This window comes from Eptesicus fuscus, chromosome 5, assembly GCF_027574615.1.
Source record: "Eptesicus fuscus isolate TK198812 chromosome 5, DD_ASM_mEF_20220401, whole genome shotgun sequence".
NCBI classification, from domain to species: Eukaryota; Metazoa; Chordata; class Mammalia; order Chiroptera; family Vespertilionidae; genus Eptesicus; species Eptesicus fuscus.
In genome coordinates, this window is record NC_072477.1 from 58,818,320 (window position 1) to 58,844,888 (window position 26,569).

The 26,569-nt window shown below is 36.0% G+C and overlaps 2 protein-coding genes across 4 annotated transcripts in view; one reads left to right on the top strand and one right to left on the bottom strand.

Annotated features, from left to right (window-relative positions):
- FGF7 (fibroblast growth factor 7) overlaps positions 1–12,684 on the bottom strand; it is a 71,327-nt gene extending 58,643 nt beyond the window's left edge. Inside the window, exons 1-2 of the mRNA XM_008143130.3 lie at positions 12,462–12,684; positions 11,329–11,878 (exon numbers count right to left, since the gene is read on the bottom strand). Coding sequence (XP_008141352.1) covers positions 11,329–11,614 — 286 coding nt within the window. The 5' untranslated portion in view covers positions 11,615–11,878; positions 12,462–12,684. The remainder of the gene's footprint in view (positions 1–11,328; positions 11,879–12,461) is intronic.
- The window catches only part of FAM227B (family with sequence similarity 227 member B), a 208,748-nt gene that overhangs the window by 125,491 nt on the left and 56,688 nt on the right, over positions 1–26,569 (top strand). The gene's annotated exons all lie outside the window — the stretch shown is intronic.

Below are 26,569 nucleotides of genomic sequence, written 5' to 3' on the forward strand. Positions count from 1 at the left end.
TATGTTTACCTCTTAAAGTAGTTGTTCTTATTATCTTAAAATAATATAAATGGCCTGTGTTTTTATTCTGGAGTGAAATGTTACTTAAAAATGCCTCACTTTGCCCTGGCTGGAGTGACAGTGGTTAGAGCATCGGCCCATGCAACAAAGGGCAGAGGGAGGGTTCAATTCCCAGTCAAGGGCATGTACCTGGGTTGCAGGTTCTATTCCAGGCCCCAGTCGGGGCATGTTCAGGAGGCAACCAATCAATGTGTCTCTTCCTCTCACATTGACCCCTCTCTCTCTCTCTTTCTTCTCTCTCTTTCTTCTCTTCTCTTCTCTTCTCTTCTCTTCTCTTCTCTTCTCTTCTCTTCTCTTCTCTTCTCTTCTCTTCTCTTCTCTTCTCTTCTCTTCTCTTCTCTTCTCTTCTCTTCTCTTCTCTCTTCTCTTCTCTCTCCCTCTCCCTCTCCCTCTCCCTCTATCTCCTCCTTTTCTTCCTCCTCCCTCCCTCCCTTCCACTCTATCTAAAAATCAATGGAAAAAATGTCCTCGGGTGAGGATTAACAACAACAACAACAAAAATGCCTCTCTTCTTCCCCTTCCAAGTTTCTTAATAACTTGTGTTGGCTTTAAGGAAACTGGGAGGTTTAAAGGAGTATTCTGAACATGAACTTCTTGCTCTTTAATGCATAACCATGTTCAACACACAGTGAATTCATCAGGCCTCCTATTCAGTGTCTACTCTTTGTAAGTTAACTAACCATTAAATATTTCCAGAAAGCCATCATTTCACACAGAAATGTTTGATATGATCATTTCAATTATCAGCTAACTTTGAACACCAGTCTTTCTTAGTTAAAATTAACAATGCCTAAATAAGAGGCAAAACAGGCCTATATATAATTTTAAAACTAGAACTTATACACTAGCAAACTTATCAAGCCAGTCAATCTCCTAGGGGTCTTTTCTTTGGTGAAATGGACTAATGGGGATTGTAAGCTTACAGCAAATAGGTATTTTGAGAAATAATTAAAATGGAATGAAGTGTCCAATTGCACCAATTTTAATATTGGCATATGTACTAGTATTTTTAAAGAATTAAGATCTATTTAGTTTTATCAACTTATATTTAGTTGCTCAATAAAAATGTTCCCAGTTGTACATTGTGCAGTTTTACATAGACTAAATTAGAAGATTTATGACAAAAACAAGCAAAATTTATTTCTACACATTGTAGTAATTTTAATAACAATATTAAATAATACTTTAAAACATCATAAATTTTAAGTTCAAGTACAGCTTAACAACCATGATGTATAGATTTATGCTTGTCTTCTTTGGGAATGAATTATTATTCAATATCTGATCAACTTCAAGACATTTAGAAAATTTGAAGACCAAGTTTGGCCAGAATCTTTTCAAAGTGTATAGCACCTTTGTATGTCTATTAAACACCCAACTTTATTTTATAATGCATTATTTGTGCAGAAAGAGGGTTGAGCACAATTTCTCAGAAACAGAGAGACCTCAGTAGATTTATCTCAGTAGAAAAACATCTCAGCTCATTCCCTGCTTCATGATTTACAGGGAGTAAAACTATGCCAGCTGCTTGACTACTGAGTGTCCAGTTAAATAGCTGAAACAGGTGATCCAGCTCTAATGATAATGTCTTATCTTAAAAAATGTGGCAGACAACCTCCATAACTTTGTCCTTAAAAGGCTAAACATATTCCTCAAAACCATTGTTTCTCTCACTTTTTTAGAAACTAGTATGGGAGAGGAGAAAAGTCCTCCATAAGGGTAATGTAGCTTTTACAATGATTATCTGTGAATAGTTGACTTAAGCAGGTTGTAATTATGATGAAAGATCAAAAAGGTATTAAAAAGAGAAAAATATGCAGTTATCCAGAAAAGCAGTATTATTCCAATTTAATTTATGTTTACCATTCCAATTAAATTATGCCTTCAAAAATGTTACCTTTTAAAGGAAATAGCCATTTTTAGTAAACAGGGCAATCAGAAAAAGTCTGAAAGTTAATAAAGGTCAAGTGTTTTTAAAGAAAATTAATCTTTGTGAGCTTAATATTGATGCCTAGAATGATATTAAGTCACTTTCCATTTTCCAACCTTGCAATACTCTCTTATTACCAATCATCTGCACAAAGTATGTCCTCTGAAGGTAATACATTTGTTTGCTCTTTCATTCTGATCATTCTTCAGGTCATTTTTCTTCCAGAAAAGAATTCCATGCCACCCTCCTCAGTTTGATTTAGGCAACCTCCTAATATGCTCTACACTTTCCTCCTCTGACTCGTAGTTCACCCTCTAACCCAAATAAACTGCTAATTCTCTAAAAACATGGATTATGGACTTAACTACTTATTTACTACTTACTACTGAAGCATCAGTCTGGCATAGGCAAGTATCAATGATTATTTATTGAATTAGTAAAAAACTGAAAAAAGCAGTCACCAGCCTTTCAAAGTTTTACATGATATCTTCATTATTCAAGCAAACAGGGAGAACGCTGTCCACTGCCTACAGGTGAACTCCCTGTGATTACTGCCTCAGTATTTACCAGACTTGCCAGGCCTGTGGTCAGAAGTCCAGTTAGAGACACCACAGGACACCAAGAGACTCCAAGAATCAGGCTACTGGCACTAAAACAAATTCATACTGTATTCACCAACTTGGCACTTCTTCCCAGCTCTTTCTCCCTACATACATGTCCTCTTCTCCCTTCAACACTGTTTACCAAGTCCCGGGCCAATCTTATAAGTGCTAATAATAAGTAGACAGATACCTACCTAAAATTTATAGCCCACTGCTTGTTTTTTTTACCAGTATAGCTCATTTAATTCTTAAAGACTTTTCCTCTCTATTTTTAATGCAGATATTCCTTAAGTCAATGTCAACTATGAATTATATTTTTCGTTATATAGTTTTTTATATACAGGGATTAGTTGACAGTCAAATGAGAATAAGAATGGGTGTTGAGGAGGGCCATAGCTCTTCCAGGATTTGTCTTCACCATGCCCTGCCAATCACCCTTCTTATATCACCAGTGATAGTTGTACCTGTTTAGATCATTGGCCTCTACAATAAAACTATTCACTAGTTTCTTGAAATTACCTAGAAAACACCAAGTCATATACAGTAAGTTATAGAGGCCAAGACTTTTTTAATGATAGAGAATAAGAAAGAAGAGAGGTACACTTGCCTTTTATTTCAGCAAAGCTTTTAATTCTTATCCACATCAAATTTTGATGATAATTTAGTAATCTATTTCTTACTTGTAACTAGTTTTAGATGTGTAAAAACTTAAGGGAGAAATATATTGAATGATTGCCAATCCTTCTCTCTTCTTCCACCTCTTACATTGGACTAAGTGCTGTTTCCTCTCCCATTGGGAGACAGAAGGAAGAATAAGACATGATACTTAATCATTCCAGAACTGGCATTCTAGTGGCATTGCCAAATGCAAGCATAAAGAACCATAAGACAAGGCAAATGTGCTGTGTATGGCTAGAAAGACAATTCTATTTACAATCTTAAGTAAGTGACCTGTTCAAATGATATTGCAATTAATTCATTAAATTTGCAATTCTTCCTCTAGGTTATGCTAAATTTCAAATTTCTAAATAGTTTTTGGCCAGTAAATGAAATTTGTTCTTTATTGATACAATTGAAATAACTTCAGCTTTTGCTCAAACTACTTTTTTGAAAAATAAAGCAAAAGTTTCTTGTTTTCGGGTACATAAGATAAGAAATTTTCAATCATCTTGGAATCCTAGAATGTTTCTAGGTGGCCCAAATAATAGGAATTGGGCATCATTTCAAATTAGGAGAATGATTCTGTAAAGTTGCTCAGAACCCAGAAAGATCTTTAAAGTGGGCTTATATCTTATTGCAAATCTCTGGATTTCAGCCCACCATCCATAACCTAAATATTACCCTAATAATCCAAAAACTTGGCTCCTGATTTTGGCACAAATTCTTGGTTCAATGTCATTCTTAAAATACTGCTTAGATCAATCTTATAGCCTTTAAATTTGGAACAAACAACTGAGTGGAAGCTTGATTTTAGTTCTTCACTACACAATAGATAGATCCAGTAGCTCTCAATTTTCAATGTAATGAAATTTAAATGTTTTACCCAATCAAGGGTGAGAGTGAGAAGGTTGTCTGTGCTCTGTTGTCAAATAAATTTGGAAAATCATATATAGTCTTCTCCTAGAGGTTTGCAATTCATATTAGTGTGATATAGGCTTAGAGAATTTATTTTGTGAAAAGCTTCTTCAACTTTGTTTAACTTAATATTTCTCAGTCGGTTAGCCATGGAAATTGTACTGCAGGAAGAACCATTAATATCTACAGGAACACTAGTGATCTAAAAAACACAGTTTGAAATTGCTGCCTTAAGAAAGATCTGCATTGCCTGGCCAGTGTGGCTCAGTGATTGAGCATTGACCCAGGAACCAAGAGATCACTGGTTCTATTCCAGGTCAGGGCACATGCTTAGGTTGCATGCTTAATCCTCAGTGGGGGGCATGCAGGAAGCAGCCAATTGATGATGTTCCTGTTTCATTGATGTTTCTTTCTACCCCTCTCCCTTCCTCTCTTTCTAAAAATCAGTTAAAAATAGTTGGGGGGGGGGGGGGAAGGGAGGGAAGAAGGATCTGCATTGATTCTGAATTTCATCTCAAATCATTTTTTAACATTATCTACAATTACATCTAAAGTTCAAATAGACAGATAAATGGAAAGTATTATAATAGCTTTTAATAGAACCTGATAAATATGGTATTTAAGGATGTTTAAATACACTTCATCTCTCCTGACTTACATCATAAAAATAAACTCAGTTTCAGAATTGTCCTGATAAATATGCAAAGATTATTACAGTTTAGGGCACAAATTTAACTAGTAGATTCAAGCCTTCTATTTTAGTAACATCTGCAATAATCTTATTATCATATCAGCCCCTCTGTATACTATTTTGTTTTTATCTCAGAAATCCTCCCAATACTATCTTATCAATCTATTGAATTCCATTGCCCTTATGTTTAAGTACATCAAAAAGTTAGTAGAGCTACATTTTGGGAAAATCCTTTGTACTTAAATTCTCTAAACTTAAAATGCAAAATCCATTAATTTTTATATAAAGTTCCTTTTCCTCTCCTCTCTCACCTTTTTCTCTCCTGTTCACAAACAGATATTTTCTTCCTATTTATTCTTAGCAGGACACTTGCTAATGGCTCTGTCAAGGACTCATGCTCACCTCAGTAGAAGTGATTACATTTCTCTGCAGGGAAGCTGATGGAAGCAAGTAGAGAGAATCCTTCAGACCCTGTTCTTCCCCAATGTACATCAACCCTGTTCCCTCTAAGAATAGTGTTGTCCTTTTGAAAGGCAAGTTTTACCTGGAAGTGGATATTGAATAACTCCCCTCTCACCTTCCCCACCCCAATCCCTTTGTCTTTAGATAGTACTATATAAATCTGTTCAAAACTAGCTAACTTGAATGATATTTGTTTGGTTAGTGAATTTGGTATGGCTTCTCTAAGTTAAATAGAGAATCTCAGGTAGACTCTGAAATGCAAATATGAATCTTGGTCAAGTTAAATGTTCAGGGACTCTTTATTGCGGCTTTCAGAACCATGTAAAAGGCAGAGGACCTTCATTTTCCAACCCATCCTGCATGTGGAAAGATTGGATGTGAACTGAGAGGACACTAGGCTAATGGAAATAAGCCAGACACAGAAGGGCAAATACTGCATGATACCACTTATAGGCTGAATCTAAAATAGTCAAACTCATAGAAGCAGAGACTGGAATGGTGGTTGTTAGGGCCTGGGGAGCAGAAACAGTGAGGTATTGTCAAAGGGTATCAGGTTTCAGTGACAAAAGATGAACAGGTTCAAGAGATCTGTACAGTGTAGTGCCTATAATTTACACTATTGTACTGTATACATAAATATTTGCTAAGAGAATAAATCTTATGTTAAGTATTCTGTCACAAAAATTATTATTATTATAAATAAAAAGAACAGGAGGAAACTTTTGGAAATGGTGGATATGTTTATGACATAAATTGTGCTGTTGATTTCGCTGATGTATGTTCACCTCCAAATTCACCAAGTTGTATACATTTAATAAGTACAGCTTTTTGTATGTCAGTCATACCTCAATAAATTCTGTGGGGGTTTTTTTCCATGAAAGATTAGGTATGGTTTAGAAAAGGGAAGCATTCATATGAAAAACTATTTCATTTAAGGACATTTTTTGCTTATTACTTAGCCATACACAATTCCTGCCTTTTCTTTTACATACCATATGTGAAATTAAAATACATTATTTCATAGTGTTGTAAAAGAAGTTACTGTGCTACCCAAAATTATTTGATACAGAGGAAGAAGGCTAGGATCCTTCCAAAAATGAAAGCGTTGCCTTAATCCCATACTTACAAAGGGAACAAACCTCTAGCTTCATATCCTTTTCACTAACCTGGATGGACCCTCTAGGCTTGTAGTTTCTTTCCCCCTGGGTTTTCTAGACTGGAAGTTGTCTTTTCCAATCACTGCCTTGAACTCTGTGGGATGGCCAAAGGAGGTGACACCTTAATTTGGGGGCACCAGGGTTCCTAGTCATAAGTGGCTCATTTAAATGCCAGGTGAGCTGGCACTGATGCCTGTACTGCAGGTGCTCTTCTGCAGCACCGCTCTGAAGGTGTCAGAGAGACTCGGACCTGCCTGTCATCGTGTGACTGTGGCACAGGACCTGCTATCTCTGCAACCAACTCACTCCCCCAAAAAAGCTTTTTACATAGCAGCTTTAGAGCTGTCATCACATGAACTTCCAGGCCAGTTCTCCAGATGCTGGAACCCCTGAGATTTGTCAGAGTTCAAATGGACCCAGGAGAATGTCCTCAACGCACAGTTCAGAGATTCATCCCTGATAAATCCATTTCAAAATCCTGCAGGATAAGTCACCTCTGGAGTCCTCTAAGGGTTCAGAAATATTCTTGAGACACCTGAGGGGATTCAGGCTGAATTAGAACCTTTGGTTCCATTAGTTAGTGGTTTTCAACCTTTCCAGCACAAAGTCACCAGAGAGCTTTAACAAACATTAACACCTCGGTCCGCCCCACCTTCTTCAGGTTCTGATTTAACTGAGCTGTGTGTGGTTTCCCCGGTGATCTAATGTGATCCCTCAGCCTTTGGCAACATGTCAGAATTATCTGGGGAGCAAAATTCTCGATGCCCAGGCTGCGCCCCCAATCAATTTAATGAAAATCTTTGTGGGTAGGACCTGACCTCAGTATTCTTTTAAAGTTCCCCAACTGATTACAATATTTAGCCAAGTCTGATAAATAGAAAAATCTAGAAAAGGAAACCCTTCCATGTGTCTAAAAGCTGGCTTCTTGCATTCTATCCAGTTTACTTACGTCTCTGATTGCTCAGAAACTATAGGCTGAAGAGTTGTGACACAGCTGAGTAACGAGGGAAAACACATATTCAGATGCTCTGGGTTGACATAGAATGAAACTGATAGATGAGACTTTACAAAATAAATAAGAGATGTACCTGTGGCAATAAATTATTAGGACTTCATAAGTGCCAGGCACTTGCATTAGCCCACAAAAGAGGGAGCCTATACAATGAAAAACAATCTTGAATATTAGACTTTTCAAAAATAGCTAATATTTTCAAATCGGTTCCACAGAATGTTGCCATCTCCCATAACTTAGAGCCTTGACAATTTACTTAAGGAACTACAGGTCATCAGTTCTACAGGATTCTATTTTGTCAGTAATTCTAGGATGTTGGTTCAACTCCATGCTATGTTCCTCATTATCTATTTTTTAAAGGTGGAGTTGTCCCGGTTTTCTTATTTTTTACTTTGACGATGTGAATTATTGTTCTTTGAGTTAACTTGCTCAGAACTGTTTGGAGCACAAGCAAGTTTGCCATATTTAGAGGTGATGTGTATGTTTGGTAGCTACTAGCAGAGATTATTGTTGATTAGGAGCTTATCCAAAGAATTGTTGACAATTGAGTCGCTGAAGATTTTGTAGCCAAAGTCAAATCCAACAGCACTGTGTTTATTTGCTTTTTGCCAATTGTTAGGCCATATCCCGTTACAGTCTAACAATCCAAAAGAGAGTATTGCCAAATCGTTGGCCAGTTTTCAATGGCTAACCCTTTTCTTGCTATGGAACTTAACTATAACCAGTAAGGCATACTTTTTTTGGATCGGTGCTGTATGACAATTCAGGAATTTTCTTTTCTTAAAAGGAATGGGCGATATTGACCATTGCTGGGAAAGGCAAAGCTTTTAAGTAACTGGACGCCAAAAGGAAGGAGACCATCCTGAGAGACTGAGCTCTGTTCCACATCTGTCCCTCAGGGCGGTGTCGGTTCCCAGTGCACTGCTGCCGTCTCTCATTCGGCACCTCAATTCCCAACTTAAACAGCAGTGTTATTTCTGTCAGGTGTGGAGTGATTGCTTCTGTCTGCTGATGGGTTGCCTGGTCCAACAATTGTCTAAATTCACCCTCTGGCCTGTCTCCCAGGGGAGAGTTCTAACAAGAGCAGTGGAAGCATTGACCATCCATGTCAGTCCCTTTATGATGGTGTTAATGCTTCCCTGCACACAACAGCATATGTATTTTACTTGTGAGGGGCATTTTATGCTTTTATTACCCTTTTATTAGTTCAGGTTAAGTTCTAGTTTCATCACCTGGAAGCCTACTGTGAGGCTAAATGTGGAGCCACCAGAGAGAGCAAGTGGGGAGGGGAGGCTTCTTATCTCCTGGGTGATGATGGTATACAGTCTCCAGCAACACCTTTTCTCTCCCAAAGACTCAAAATGTGGTCCAGCATCTCTTGGCCTCTCATGGGTTCCTACATTTACATAGTTGGGTCTTGCTTATATGTCTACTAATACGTCTTATTTCTATTGGATTCCTTGGTACACTTTTTCTGCGATTTCATTCTAATATAAATGTAATATATTTCACAAGTCACCACTACAGTAAGATAAGACTGAAATGAGATCTTCACAACCCAGGGTAGCTTACATAACTTTTTAAATTACCTAAAGATATGAGACATAAGCTATCATATCCTGCTCCCTACCATTCCCCCTTCTCTTCCTTCTGGCTCTCCATCCACCTACCCCAGCCCAACACCTTCTGAAAGCAGAAATATACACCCAGATTTTCCACCTCCTGTACTCACTCCAGTCCATTATCTCAGCAATATCTTATAAACTACATTCTTATGAAGAGCTTTGCTTAATACTGATGAAGTAAGCAGTCCTTCAAGACCCATTAATATCCTGAGGTCACTTCATTTCTTTTTCTTTCTTTCTTACTGCAGAATTAGCTAGTGTTAGAGGAGAAGTGGCTTATCAGAGTGGCTTTATGGTTACTCAAGGTTTATGCTAAATTGTATTTCAAACTACAAAATAACTTTAGCATTTTGTGTATATTTACAAGTGCCTATGTTTCATGGTTTTAAGAAATTTTAACACAAAACTTACATATGTGAATGCATTCCAAATGTAGATTTTTTTATCCCAAATAATGATACATATTGTTGACTTTTACTGGATTTCATATCTAATTTTTCACTTTTTTATTATCTGACAAAAGCATACAAAAGGAGTTAGTCAGCATATAGAAGAATTCCACAGGGTTTAAGTTTAATACACTTATTACTACAATTTTCAATTAGTTGTGACAGCTCACCCATACCATTGAGTTAATATCACTTTCATCTCATTCAGTGTGTGTGATAATTATGAGTACTTAGATTTTCCACATTTATGTTATATAATTTCTGTGGTTTAAAATAAAATAGACTGTAAACTAGAAGATATATTGGAGACCATCTATACATATCCCACATCTTACAGATGAAAAATTGAGAATTGGAAAAAGTAAGAAATTGTTCCATAGTTATTCACAGACAGGGGGTGGACCCAAGGGTTATAACTTCACCTAGTCTCCACCATCAGGTTCTGTTATCCATTATAAATCTCAACTTATAAATTAATTTATTATAAGCCAAATTCTGTTGCTCACATAAAAGTGGCCAACCACAAATAGTTATAACTTTCCTCCAAATAGTTATTTCCTTAGCTAAACATCAGTATAATCAGAACAGTATTCTAAGGATAACATGATAACTTCATTAATAACAGTAATTATAAAACCACAACTGTTAACAATCCATTAAAATGGCCTTAACATTCTATATCAATTATAGTTAAATTAGCTAAGAAGCCTGAAAGCCATTCATTAAATAAACAACAAGAGTTTTAAATATTTACTAGGCCAGCTTGGCACTGTCCTAGACAAATGTTTACACCACCATCCCCATGCATTCTTTTTCAATTGACTTTAACACATGATATTATGAGATGATATAATAATAACATTGTTCAAGTGCTAGTAATACAAACAAAATTTATTTTCACTCAGGGATTTTTAAGTTCTAATATATATGTTGAGGTATATATTTCATCCCAATTAAATTTAATGCTATGATAAATCCAACTTTGATATTTCAACATGAAAATAATAACAGATTCTTGAGGAAAATTAAGGCTTATTAGTTGAAAATCATGGAATTAACATTTTTCCAACGCACTTGTATTTCTTCCTTCACATTTACCTTTCTCTTAAGATAACATAGAACTATGGCAGAGAAGATTTATATAAATAAAATGTTAGGAGGAACCTATTTTTCTACCTAAGTAAATAATTAAACATTAGACATGCAAGCTCGTTATGACATGAACAAATGAGGATACTACAGATTTCCTTCTATTTTATAACAATTCACAATTGCACAAGTCACTGAATGCATTTTTTAGCACAGATTAAGTATTTTGCACCACAGAAATATTCTTTCAAAGAAAATAAAATTATTTTTAAAAATAAATTCTCTGTTCCTCAAACTAATAAGTGGTTTCTGGTGACTATTTACTGAGTACTCTATTAGTGTTCATAATGAGTTTTGCTAGCAGATACATCACATTTCAATGTGAATAATACCATTTATATTTTGCTTAACTTATGAGCATTTTGAACTTAGGACATGAAGAATATATTTTCAAATTAGCTTGTGTTATCAGTTCAACTATATTAGTAAATTTGCCCTGTTCTGGGAGGTTTTTAGGAACATAGTCCAACTATCCAAATTTAGAGAAATTAAAAGATGAGGTTTAATTTTTTTCCAAAAAGTAAAAAGGAAACATAAAGCATGTCACTTGAAAATTGACCTTTTCCAAGACTGTTATGGTTCATTAGTAGTGCTATAAATAAAAGACATTACTTACTGTAATTGTTCTTCATCTCTTGGGTCCCTTTGACTTTGCCTCGTTTATCAATTCTCAGATACCACTGTGTTCGACAGAAGAGTCGTCTCACTCTTATATCCCCTCCTTCCATGTAATCATAACTTCTTGTATGTCGCTCAGGGCTGGAACAGTTCACATTTGCAGCCATTTGCTCTGGAGTCATGTCATTGCAAGCTAAAGATATAGTGCCCACTAGACAGATAATGTGGAAGCAGGAACTGTAGAGCAGAGTTGGCAGGATCCATGTCAGTATCCATTTGCGCATTATAGTGTAGTGCTCCGGGTGTTCATGAATAACATAATGAAAATTAGATCTTGAGTTGATTGTTGCTCCTAGGTCATTGACCTCTTCCTAGCTGTGAACTGTAGATTGATTTAAGAAAGAGTAGTTGCTCTTTCTAGTTTGTTAGCCTTATCCTTTTAGTTCCTGATAACAATACAGGATTCCTCCTTTACTCTGCAGGTATATCCTTATAAAAATCAGGTTGTAGGAAGCTCAGTTGCTGCGACGCTGTTTGCGACTTGATTTCTGTTTGCAATGAGAGATTAAGAATAGGGACAGGAGGAGAAAGGAAGATGAAAAATTGTACATCTAGCTTTCAGTGGGCAAATAGTATTATAACATACAGTGTAGTGTATACCATGGAGGTACATTTAAAATAGCCTTCATGGGATGTCAGCATCTTTACCATTCTATATGTACATTTATAAAAGTTATGCATTGGTAGAGATAAAGCAAAATATGATTGTATCAATCATTCCTATTCTATTTGATAAGAAACATCATGCTATTAGAGCTATTGGTTTAAATTCAGTCCTAAGAGTACTCTTAACAAAGTAAAAATGCTTTCCCTAGATTTCTTTGTTTTATGCTTTTACGTCTTGGTTAATCAGTTGTTTTCTCCTGAACTGCCCACACTTCTCAAGTTAAATGTCAGAATTGCTCTGGAGAGCTTCAACCTTCTCTTTCTGTAAGTTCTACAGTGAAATTACTATAGATAATTATATGGCTCGAAAATCTGGTAACTTTACTTTTCTCCTCAGTACTAAAACCAGAGAAACTACTAGAAAACATTCAGCATTATTTTAAAAGACAAATAACAGTAACTTACTTGTTCTGTTGATAACAGCTGGATACACAAGAATTCCATGTCTGTTGTCTGCCTTCTGCAACTTGAGCCTCTCTACTGTAGCTACAAACTACTTCTCAGCTGAGAAATTCTCCAGCAGAATCATAATTGTTTCCATAAATCAACAGGCAAGAGGATTTTCTCTGTGTGTGTGAGTGCGAGTATGCTTGTGTGTATGTGTGTGGAGCCTTTTATTCAGGGCTTTTCGATAAATACCTTTGCTGACCTCATTGGAAGCAATTAAAACTTAACCAGTGAGCTGTTAGTTGAATACAACAGCGAGAATAAAGGAGACTTGCATAATATTCATTCAATGGTCATGAGAGGGAGCTATGAACATGGTTTATGCTTAAATCTACAAGTGGGTATCTCCTTAGTAGAAACAGCTCTCTGGGTCTGAAGCAGTTAGAAGGGAAAAGGGAAGTTTTTGGACCATCTTTACAACATAGCAGTTGTATATAAGTTGAAAAATATTCCTTTGAACATATATATAAGGGACTTTTTAATAGTTAGAATTTTTTTTTCCATAGCTTTATGATGCATGTGTTTCTATTACTCTCTGGTACTCGGGATGTTAGAATAAAACTACTAATCGGTATTTACTCACATCTTAGTGTCCTAACGCACAAGTTGGCAGAGACAAGGGTATATCCCTTCATACAGAAATATTTTACCATTGTATATGCATATAATTTGTATGTCTTATATTTCTAGACTGAAAATGAGAAGACCTGGGTTCTTATTTGAGTTGGGCCTCTAATTACAAATATGACCTTGGACAAGTCACTTAACGTTCCTGAATCTCAGCTGCTACATTTGTAAAATTAGTTTAACTGATTATATGGTGACTTGTAGTTTTAAAATTCTGTGACTTATTAACTTTAACTACTGTATAAGGAAAAGGGTACACAATTTTTAATTACTATTTTTTAAAATTAAAAATAAAGAAAATGGTTTTACATTGATTATCGGTATTTAACTCTTGCCTCATAAGACCATTATCACAATAAATAAATGTTAACTTATAGATGGAATTGTAAGAGTTACAGCTAATGTAAATAAGAAAGCTATTTTACTTTCCAGCATGAAGTGTTCTCCCCTTTACTTCCTGATCCAGCATATATATAATTGTTTTTTGGTGTTTTATTAGATATTTGTTACAGAATAATTGCATTGGTAATCTAAATCAATATTTCAGAATGTATATTAAAATTCTCTTTCCCATTTTAATACCCCCAAAATGTGTGTGTGTGTGCACACACGCACACACACGCACACACACACACACACACACACACACACACAGCATTTGAAATGTACTACTTTACCACCAGGTGGTGCATGTAGACCAAATAGGATAAGGAAACTAAGTCCTTTCAGTTGGATTATGTGATTTCCCTTTGTGTGTATACTTTTAGGGAACAGAATCAAGAGCACAGAATAGTTTAAATGTACCCAGGTCCTACTGTAGAAGCACCAGATATTGAAATTAAGTGTATCAGGGCAGAGGAGTTTGGGCCCTTCTATAGTTGAAAGCTAGATTGCTGCAAAAATATCCTATCATATTTTCTCTAAAAGAAGAAAGAGAAGAAGGAAAGAAAGTGTGATGCTACTGTGTTCTGAATCATACCCCCATTAGTTTTGTAGGCAACAATAATGAGCAGGATTAGTACCTGGATATTCCCTCTAAAGAAATAAAAATTATTGTCAGTCCACATATAAAGTATTCAAGAGCTATTAAATCAGTTCCACACTGACCCTACAAATTTAAATTACAAAACCAACAGATTAGAAGTCAAATTTTTCTAATTAAACACTTAAGACTTACATAAAAGAAATGGATGGTATATTGGTAAAGAGTACCTGGTTCCTTCTGAAAGTCTGCTATATAGGGTTACTTATAAATTTGGAAGCAAAATAAGTATGAGATTGTGATCTACGTACTTTAAGTTCATTAGATGCCACTGTACTCTGTGATTTGAAAATATAATTCCAGTAATATTAATGAAGGAATTAATCTCAACAAGGGAACTATATTTAAATCATTTGATTATCAATTTCTTTAATGGAGAATAATTAATTCAAGATGGACCCACAATCTGCTTCACTAGCACCAAGTCTGTAATGAAAAACCTCATTTATGTCCTTATTATTCTTATACTTCAAGAGGGATTCTCTAGAAACCAAGAGTAACAGATGGGTTAACCCTCTATGTTTTTTAAAATTCTTAGTAGTAATAATGTTGACAAATATTTATTGCTTTTGTTTTAATGTATATATAGTGATAGGCTAAACACAGAAATATTTTGAAGTAATGTCTCTTTTGTTGTTTCCAGATTGAGTTAACTCCATTTTTAATTGGAAAGACTTCTTTAAATTTGTAAAACAAAGGATTCTTGCATCTATTCTTAAAAATTGACTTTAAAAGTAAATATGCTTAAAAATTAAAAATTAAAATAACCTTAGGAAGTAAAGATTATCACCTAGGTTTCTTCAAAAGGAAACAGTGCCTAACATTTGTCTAGTTTGATTTGGAGGTATGACATATAAAAAGAGTATGAGAATCTAATTCAGTGACTGTAATGAAAATATAGGCAGTTGTTAAAGTAATAACCAACCACCTAGTTTTGCTTAAGCAACCTTTGTTATATCCCTATTTCATGAAGAGATAAATAATAGAAAATTGCTTTGGTTTAATTAATTTTGCATTTCCATAATGAATTTTAAATGTATGCCACATACATAGTGATGTATAATATAATTAATACACAAGCACATCATTAAATATTTTCATTATTTTTATTCTTACATCCTATCCTATTCTTCATCCTCCTACTTCCCATCCTTTCACCAAAATGTAGGTGATCATTTTTATTAGTTTCTTGAGTATCTTTCCAGAGTTTCCTATGCATATACAGATAAATTAAATACACGTATATGTATATACTAGAGGCTCGGTGCACGAAATTCATGCACGGGAGGGGGGTGTCCCTCAGCCCAGCCTGCACCCTCTCCGATCTGGGACCCCTCAAGGGATGTCCAACTCACAATCCAGGACTGCTGGCTCCCAACTGCTCGCCTGCCTGCCTTCCTGATTGCCCCTAACTGCTTCTGCCTGACAGCCTGATCACCCCCTAACCACTCCCGTGCCAGCCTGATTGATGCCTAACTGCTCCCCTGCCAGCCTGTTTGCCCCTAATTGCCCTCCCCTGCAGACCTGGTCCCCCCCAACTGCTCTCCCCTGCAGGCCTGGGTCCCTCCCAACTGTCCTTCCCTGCAGGCCCGGTTGCCCCCAACTTCCCTCCTCTGCCAGTCTGGTCACCCCTAACTGCCCTCCCCTGCTGACCTGATCACTCACAACTGCCCTCCCTTGCAGGCCTGGTCCCTCCCAACTGCCCTCCTCTGCTGGTCATCTTGTGGTGGCCATCTTGTGTCCACATGGGGGCAGGATCTTTGTCCATATGGGGGCAGCCATCTTGTGTGTTGGAGTGATGGTCAATCTGCATATTACTCTTTTATTAGATAGGATAGAGGCCTGGTGCACGGGGTGGGGGCCAGCTGGTTTGCCCTGAAGGGTGTCCCGGATCAGGGTGGGGGTTCCCTTGGGGCATGGGGCGGCCTGGGCAAGGGGCCTGTGGTGGTTTGCAGGCTGGCCATGCCCCCTGGTGACCCAAGTGGAGGACCTGGTATCTGGGGTTTATTTATTTTCTACAATTGAAACTTTGTAGCCTGGAGCGGAGCCAAGCCTTTTGCTTGCTCTGTGGCAGCAGCCATTTCTGTTGGGATTTATGTATCTTCTATAATTGAAACTTTGTAGCCTTAAAGGGAGGCCTGGGCTGGCCAGGGTGTGCAGAAAGCTTGGCTTCCTCCATCGCCCGGGGCAACCCTAGCCTCCTGCTCTTTCCAGCTCCATGGCTGCCATCATTTCTATTTGGATTTATGTATCTTCTATCATTGAAACTTTGTAGCCTTGAGTGGAGGCCTAGGCCAGCATGGGCAGGTGGAAAGCTTGGCTTCCTCCATTGCTGGGGAAACCCAAGCCTCCCTCCTGCTCTCTGTGGCCATAGCCATCTTGGTTGGGTTTATTTGCATATTCACTCCTGATTGGCTGGTGGGCGTGGCTGGTGGGTGTAGCAGAGTGGTGGTTAATTTGTATATTACTCTTTTATTAGGTAAGATTACTTTATTTTTTCTCTTTGTATACAAAAGGCAACATACCATACACAATGTTCTGCATTTTGCTTTTTTTTTACTAAGTAAAAATAGAAAATCTTCTCATCTCAGTATTTAGGAAATTTCTTCACTTTTTAACAGCTGCATAGTACTCCATTGAATGGATATACATGGTGTGTTTTACTAGTCTACAACTGATGAACATTTAATTTTTCCAATCTTCCTCTATTACCAAAAAAAAAAAAAAAAAAAAGATGCTGCAAAGAAAAAATTATAAATGTGTCATTTTTGACTCTGCAAATGTATCTGTGGGATCCATTTCTGGAATTTCTCTGGGTCAGATGGTATTTAAATATTGCCAATTTACCTTCCAGGAAGTTGTACGCATTTTACAATCACACTAATCTGACAGATTAAATGTTATTTTATTATAGTTATCCGTTGCATTTCTAATTTTATGAAAGAAAGTGACCATCATGGACAAGTAGTATAAAGGAAAGGTTTGAGTGCCTACAATAGGTGGCAGTGGGAATACGTTTCCTACAATAACACCAGGAGAGCTGCAATTTGATGGGTGACTTGGAGTTAACCAAATGAGGATGTACCTGTCAATATACAGACCATGTGTTGAAAGTGAGCATGTCTTTTTCAACAACGAAGCACCAGTGTGGCTCTAGTAGAGAGAATGAGAGGGACTGTGGTGCATGATGAGGCCGGAGAGGCAGGCAGTGTGTGATGGACTAGGTCAGGGAGTTTGATTTGTGTCCTAACAGCAGTAGGAAGCCACTGTAGTGTGTTAAAAGAGTGACATGAGCAGAATTGCACTTCTTGCCTCTATTGTGGCACAAATTTATTTAATTCCTATTAACAAAATAAGCTTAGGAAATACTAAATTGTGCTCATTTATCCTATTCATTCTGTTCTTCATATTTTCAAAAAGATAGCCAAACTTTGTGTTTGGAAAGGAAAAATGGGGGAGAAAAAAGCCCTATCTACTCCCTGACTTGGTTTATGTAAAGCCTAAATCTGTTTCAAAGGTTTTGTTGAGTCCTCTGAAAAGAAGGGAAGTATAAAAGTGCCTTTGATAGGCAGCTGAGGGAAGGTAGAGTTCATAGACCAGGAAACTTAGAGAAAAAAAGTCTACTTGGGGAGTCAAGCTCCTATATTGCTGGTTATGCTGCAGCACCCAGCAGAAGCAGAAAAGCTCGAGAGAGTAAGGACTATCTCATGTCTCAAAAAAGATGGGCCCATAAGCAACTCTCATAAAGATTTCCCATGTTTCAAACAAAATAGGGAAGCAGCAGGGAGCCCAGACCTGGAGGAACTGTGTGAGCAGAGTCAGCGAACACCCCCAGAAGTAACCGAAGTAGACAAATGGCTCAACAACCAGAGGCCCTTGCCTTGGCCCTAAATCAAACCCTTGAACCCTGGCCCATCTTGAAGCAGGACAGAGAAACCCAAGAATAATTGAGGTTAAGTTTTCCACAGCTGGGGGTGGGGAAGGGGGGGTGAAATTCTCACAGTTGAAGCTGGGTTGATTTACTAGTATAAACATAAATTTATATGTAATTTCTTACATATTTGAGAGTGTGGTCCAAGGTTTATATCCACTACATTCCCACAGCTGTCTTCACACTACAGATTTATCTTCATCCCTTCTGTCAATTCTTTTCCATGAATTTAGCCTCAACTTTGGATCATTTCATACAACCAATAGTACTTACTGCCTTGATTCATCCACTAAACAAATATTTATCAAATAACTACTTGGTGCCATATGTCATCGTCAACTTTTGGAAATACAATGGTGAATATTCTGGAAGTGATCTCTATCCCTACATAGTATGCATTCCTAACAATGCATAGATCTGTGATGTAAGTAGGGAGTTGGGGTAGGGTGGAGATATTAGCATACAAAGAAGGTGTTCAAGGAGATAGGAGAGAGAAAGATAAATGGGTAGAGGCACCTACTTTAAATAAGGAATGACTTGGTGTATTCCAAGAACTGAAAGAAGACCAATGTGAATAAAGTACATGAGCAATGGGGATAATAGTGAGATATAAAGGCAACTAAAAAAACAGGCAGGGACCAGATCATCAAGAATTTTGAAGGTCATGGCAACAGGAGTTTGGGTTTATTCTAAGTGGAATAGGAAGTTGGAGTGCAGGCAAGTCTACTCCAAATCTGATAGACCTGGTCAAAGACAGTAGTTTAAACTCTGAAGTAAAATTCCAAAAGTAATTGAGCAAGCCTGTGGTCCCTATAAATCCTCAGTTATATAAACTTTGTGCTTACTCTTGGCATTATGCCCTAACATTTTAAAACTAACTGTATATAAGATACAAAGTCTGAGTCATATGCTCAAAATTGTGGTGTGCCAATGACTCAACTATATAAATATCTCAGTTTACAAATGTAATTGACTCTTTGTGTCTCTGAGTCACTAAAATTTTCTTTCATTTAATTTTAAATTTATAAAAAGTTCTCTGAAATGCTAATCTAAAATTAAAGTTCTTCAGGTTATATTATTAATTTAGTGAATTACTGAGCAACTTTAGACCTGCAGCAAGATGTCATCAGAGTATTTTTTCAATTTGGGAATTACTATATAGTGAAATTATGTACAATTCATTCTTTATTGCCTTGATTCCCTTTAAATCAATGCTTAACTTTAGCAAAGAATCAGTCTCTTTGATTAAGTGCTATACGTGAGTAACTGGTTTTGACAGCCTAGTAGCACTCTGTAACAGTTGAAAAGTGTTCTAATGGGAGTGGAGAGAGTTTGGTTCAACCCTAGGAGAATATTATGAAAAACAACAGAGACCTTGTGTAATTGAGGTTATTATATTCTTTGCTTTAAATTGTCATTCTTTGGTTCCACATTCATTGTCTACATAGCAAAGCAGCAAATGAGGGATAAAACTAGCAACAACAAATTTTTTTAATGTTTCATGGATGTCAATGTGTTAATAACAAAATTGGTTTAATTTTTAATTCATTAGCTTCACAACCATGACTTTTCAGCACCAGATAAACTTTTCAAAAGTGAACGGAAGCAGAATAAGGATAGTTATGATAGTAAAGATGGAGAAGAAAGTTATGGGGTCCAACATCTTTAGTATAAAGATACACCCACAAAAAGCTGGGTATCCAGTAAAATATAGATTTCTATAAAACCAGTGGCTAACAAAATAATTCATAGGTAAGAGAAAAGACTGTCACATTCTCCATAGGTTTTTCTTCAAACTAAAATATTACTCATATATTTTCCTCAGTGGTGTTTAATTTTAATTCAGTCATAGTGAATCTTCCTTAATTCTCTAATTGATTTCAAAAATCATCACTTCTACCACCACAACTTTTTCCACACCTGTTTCTTCCTATAATTTTTCCCTTCACATTCTAAGTCAACTGTTATCTCTCATGTCAACTCTACTCCTAATCCATCTCCTTGTCTGCATCTTCTCTCTTCAAACTCCAGTTTATTTTATATGCTGCTATCAGGTTAATCTTCCTAAAGCACAACTGTAATCATGTTATTTTTCTGTTCAATAACATTCCCACTTTTCCTGAATAAAACTCTAGCCTTCTTTTTCTAATATAGAAACCCCTGGTTCCAACGTCTTCCGTGATCCGTTAACCATAAATGGGTTCCAAAATTGTCAAAATATAGGTGAATGTATACTTTTCAGTCAACTCTTGTGACACTGAAAAGTCTCTTAAATAACAATATAAGAATTTTTACAAAGAAATCAATACTTACTATGATCTCTGGTTATTTTACTTAAAAGAACGTCATTTCTATATTTTATATATCCTTAAGGAAATATGCTAATAAAGGAATATTGTAGTAGAGTTGTTCCTATCAACATAAAATACCATAGTAGATTACACAACAAAAAGAATATGTCAAAAACTAAAATTTTGTTTATCTAATGCCCAGAAAAATTGGTTAATTTGGAAGGAAAAAAGACAATCATTTCGGTCTTTGATAGTGGCCAGGAGAACTATAAAACAAGACTGATTTCTTTCTAATAGAATGATTTGGCTGCACATGAGTAGAGTTTTTATTTCCTAGCCTAAGTGGCTTGGAAGATGGAAGCATTTTATCACCAGTTTAGAAAGTTGCTGAATTAGTAAAAATCCAAAATTATAGTCCATTTTAAGAGAAATACTGTTTATTAATGTCGTGCTATATGTGTAATAAATCAAACTGTCCCTGGCTTAATTGAATCAATAAGGAAAATATGGGACTAGCTTATCAGCTACTCTGCAAATATGGATATGAAAGTACTGAAAGATGTTTGAAAATTGTTTTCTCTCTTAACTGTTTTTAAATCTCCCATGACAACTGATTTATTCTATTAATTTGTACTATCTTGAAAATATCTGTAAAGCAAAAGATAAATTTCAATCCAAACTCAATGTCAGTGGTAAAAAGGGACTTCAAATAAATGAAGTTTTACCATATTTTAAGACAGGCAGGTTTATTAGAAAAACATTCATTTTATTATTTTTGCTTTGGTTAAATAAAAGTAAGGAGAGTAATTCTAGTTCTTAGTAACTAAAAGAGTGATTAAATACTAATTTCAAAATGGTAATTAAATTATTTATTATGTACTCCTTCCTCCCCTTGATTGCCTTCTTTATGTCTTCCATTTCATTTGATTCCACTCAGGATATTGATATATTGTGGTAGGAAATATACTTTTATTTCTAATATAATCAAATATAAAATCAAGAAGGAAACTCAAAACCATCATTAAATACATTATTGTTCTTTTTGTCACTCAAATTAGGTGGAAGAAAAGAGATCAAATATAAAAATTTTCTGTATTATTTTACCACACCTAGAACATGTCATATTTTACATTTAAAAGGGTTATTTTTTTTCTTTTAACAAAGTTGCTCATCTAATTAGTACTGAGAGACCATCTTGTCCCTGTTTCTTACTTTCTTGGTTTACAGGTAAAATTAAATTAGGCTAATTCCTTGGTGACACCAAATACTTAAAAATATTTAGGAATTGGTGTTGGTTTGTCTTGAATTCTGACAAACCAAAACCTCTATTTTTTAACCCCCTCCTACCACATACATGCACACACATATGCACATGCACACATGCTTTTTCTGTCATGCCCACGCTTCAAGTTTCTAGAAACCACCTTAGGTCATATTTATATTAATTTTCTACTTGTTTATCTTCTTTTTTTCAGTCTAGTCTTAAAAAACACATCTGGTTTCTATTTTAATCAGTATTCCTCTGAGAATAACGTCATATTATAGAAGACAAACAATTCTCAATAAACCATAATGATGCAACCTCTAGTAATTTAAACTTTTATTGAATAATTTTAAAAAAATTTTTTTATTGATTTCAGAGAGGAAGTGAGAGGGAGAGAGAGAAAGAAACATCAATCTTGAGAGAGAATCATTGATCAGCTGCCTCCTGCACACCCCCCACTGAGTATCAATCCTGCAACCCAGGCATGTGCCCTTGACTAGAATCAAACCTGGGGCCCTTCAGTTCACAGGCTGATGCTCTATCCACTGAGCCAAACCAGCAAGGGCTTATTCAATAACTAGAGGCCCAGTGCATGAATTCATGCACCAGTGGGGCCCCTTGGCTTGGCCTGTGGGATCAGGCAGAAACCGGCTCTCCAACATCCCCTGAGGGGTTCCGGATTGCAAGAGGGCACAGGCCAGGCCGAGGGACCCCACCGGTGCACAATCAGGGCCAGGGAGGAACACAGGAGGTTGGTCAGCCGGGGAGGGACCACAGGAGGTCTCTAGATCATGTCCAGCCCTTTCGCTCAGTCCCAATTGTCCAACCCCAGCAGCAAGCTAACCTACTGGTCAGAGTGTCTGTCCCCTGGTGGTCAGTGCACGTCATAGTGAGCGGTTGAGCAGCCTTAGCATATCATTAGCATATTTCACTTCATTGGTTGAATGGCCAACCAGACACTTAGCATATTAGGCTTTTATTACATAGGATTTATAAGAGCTATTTGTGTACTCTAACTTGGCAGGCTCTTTTTTTTTAGATAAAGTTTATGTATGAGTAATCAGTTAAAGCAAATTAATATTTGGAAACCTATGTTTTCAGAATGAGAAATCTTGAAAACTAAAAGTAGAAAATGATTCACTATTCTCATTAGCAATTCATTTTTCAGAGTTCACACGTGAAATGACATATGCAAAGTGTTAGGACATTAAGAAGCTAGCAAAGCCAATGTACTGAAAAACAAAGACAAAAAAATGGAGCACTAAGAAACAGCAAATACATATTGAGTAAGAGATTACTGACAACTCCTTACAAAAGCTGTGTACTGTAGGAGAGGATATGGTGTTTAGATGTAATATGGAACAATGAGCCTGGGAAGAGTTTTCAGCATTCAGATAGTATATTTGCAGTCAGACAAACCTGGATTTGAGTTACTGTTATCCTTAATAATTGTGTGTTACTTCACATCTTTGAGTGTGTCATATGTAAAAAAAATATATTAATGATACCTACCTACCTTATAGGTTGTTGTAAGAATAAAATAAGAGAGCTCCTGCTGGTAAGTGCCTCAGAGTAGGGGCTCAATAATGTGTACTCTAGTGTATTTCCTTTGAAGAATGCTAAATGGCTGGAGACTGAAGGCAAAAAATAAATAGGGTGATTTAAAGGCTCTGAATTGAGCTTTCAAAGAGGAAGATAATTAGATAATTATAGTGTCAGCACTGTAGGTGAGATTGAGTGAGAACCTCCTAAGGGCAGGGAAGCCTAAAAGAAACCAAGAGCAAGGTAATGTTTAGAGCCTGGATGAACCTCATAAACAGAAAAGGCATAGATGAATATAATAAGAAACAGAAAGAGACTAATTTATCAAATACTTACATAGCGATACATGCTAGGCAATTTTCTAAGTGTTTTGTAAAATTATATAACATATTCTAATTAAGTTGGTACTATGGTATCCTTATTTTGCAAATGATGAAACTAGTTTTAGGAATGCTTTGCCAGAACAGAAAGAGAAGTAGAACAAAACTTGAGATAATTTCAGACCTCCCCAGCAGATTCTGCAGAAAAATTACAGGGGAGATGGTCCTGCCCAAGAGGAAAATTATAATGACAATTTAAACTATTCTAAATTTTATATGTATATAATATATATCATTTCATTAAAAATTTAGTAAGAGCTAGCAAGTAATTAAAGGATAGCTATTCTTTTATCCTCATTTTCTAGAGGAAGAAAGAATGCATAAAAGAGCTTAAATAACTTTTCTAAGGTAATAAAGTTTGTAATAAATTAGAACAATTAATATGCAGCCTGAGCTCTTAATCACTATTGTCTTCAATAGTGAATATATTTTCATAATGAGGGTGTCCCTAACCTCCCTCACTTCTTCAAGTATGCAGCACCTTAAAGCGGAGTGTGCCGGCTGATAGAGCTGGTTCACAGGCAGAAAACACACCAGAAAGCCCTCCAATTCTGGAGAGGAACTTGCTGAGAAAAAAACACCTACCCAGCTCCAGAAGAAACTCATCTCCGTTACCTATAATAGTAATACTAGTCCTGAATTCATATACTGTATATAAACCAAAAATGACAAACATTTGGAGAAAACATGAGAGGGATCAAGGTGAAGGCACCAGAAAATTGACCCATGAGGAAAAGATAACGCAACAAATGCAAAATGTTTATTTCAAAGTCTAACTAGAATTTTTATACTCATTCAACAAATACCCTGTCAGACTCTGATTTGTGGTACTAAATGCCATGATAATAACCCACCCCCATTTAAAAACAAAATGAGAGCTACCCCTGGAAGCTTATTTGAAATTATGTTGCATTGTAAAAAACCACAATCACAGAAAAAAAATAATTCAAATAGTTATTAGAAATAAAAAATAAGTTGCCTGAGTAAATAACTTAGCAAAATGGTTAGGTAATAGACTGAACATGACTAAAGGACAAATTAATGATTTGGAATATCACAGCACTCAAAAGTAGAACAAAAATACAGAGATAGAATATAGAAAAACGTTAAATGCTATAGAAGATTAATTCAGATAGTTCATTCTTCACTGCAAAAGGAATTCCAGAAGAGAATATGAGGGAGAGAGAGCAAAGAACACTTAACAAGTTGAATAACAATCCAAGCCTTAAGATTGAAATGACCCACCAAGGGCCAAGCAGAATGAGTAAAGACCCACATCTTGGTGAAACCTCTACTAGTAAACTCAAACAATTGAAAGAAAATTCTGAAAGTTTAAAAATTAAAGTTTTACAAATTGCTTATAAAGGGACTAGAATGAGACTGTCATCAGATATCTCATTAGGGAGCACTTGGTGCTAGAAGAAAATGCCAAAATATCTACAAAGGTCTGAGCAAAATTACATTAACCCAAAATATGTCCCAGTCAACATACCATTCACTCACAAGTTTAAATAAAAATATCTCCACACAAACAAGAACTTCAAAGGTCAATTGGCTATAGACCCTTTGAAAAAAGAATTATGGCAGCAAAACAAAAATATTCTAAGAGAAAACATGGGATACAAAAACAAAAATCAATGATGAAATACTACTCAATGAAAATAAGACCCAATTACTGATATGTAGAACATATGTATGAATCTCTAATCATTATGCTAAGTGAAAGAAGCCATTCCCAAAAGGCTACATACATGGAAAAGACAAAACTATAGGTACAGTAAACAAATTGTGGTTAACGGGGCCTGGGGCAAGTGCTGACTACAAAGGGGCACAAAAGGATTATTTGGGTAATAGAACTGTTCTATATATTGATTGTGAAGTGGTTACACCACCATATGCTTTTGTCAAAATTCATAGAACTGTGCACCAAAAAGAATAAAAAAGAAGATTATGTAAATTATTCCTCATAAATAAATAATTACATGCATAGATACACACATAAATTAGTGCTAATTATTAGCACTAATTAGGTGCCAGCCACCTTCTAATTAATTTCCTTTCAATGTGCACAAATCTGTGCACCAGGCCTCTAGTAAGAAATAAGAATGTTAACTTTTCATAGTAAAAAACAGATCCTAAAAATTGTTAAAAATAAACATACACATACAGAAATTAAAATTTAGCAATATGCTGTTTGAAAAAAATTAGTGCTAATGGGAGTGAACAATGGAGACTTAAAAACTGGTTAAATATATATTTAAATCTCAATCTTTAAAAATTTAAAAACAATCTTGAATTAAAATCCCAAATTATTACAACATTGGAGGTGTTGGGAAGTACAAGTTTATGAGGATGAAAAATAAGTTTGTTGAGGTTATTACTTTATTTTGGGGGAAAATAGATATATTAATATATTCTAGATGTTGATAAAAATTAGCTACATATTTTAGATTAACCCCTAGAAGAATAGAAATAGAATTCATAGCTTCCAAAGTAGATGAAGAAAAGAGTAACTAGAAAGCAATCTAATTAGAAAGTAAAATAGAAGGCTTTTTACTGGCTGGATGGTTTGTCCGGTGGAGCATTGTCCCATACACCAAAAGGTTGTGAGTTGGCACTAGCTGGTTTGGCTCAGTAAATAGAGCGTCAGCCTGCAGACTGAAGGGTGCTGGGTTTGATTCTGGTCAAGGGCACATGCCTGGGTTGCGGACTCAATCCCCAGTGGGGGCCATGCGGGAGGCAGCCAATTGATGATTCTCTCTCATCGTTGATATTTCTCTCTCTCTCTCTCCTCTCCCTTCCTCTCTAAGATCAATAAAAATATTTTTAAAAATAAAATAATATTGTGATTTGATTCTCAGGCAGGGTGCATATCTAGTTTGTGTGTTCAATTCCTGGTTGGAACACATACAGAAGACAAGGAATTGATATTTCTCTCTCACATTGATGTCTCTCTCTCTCTCCCTCTCTCTCTAAAAATCAATAAAGA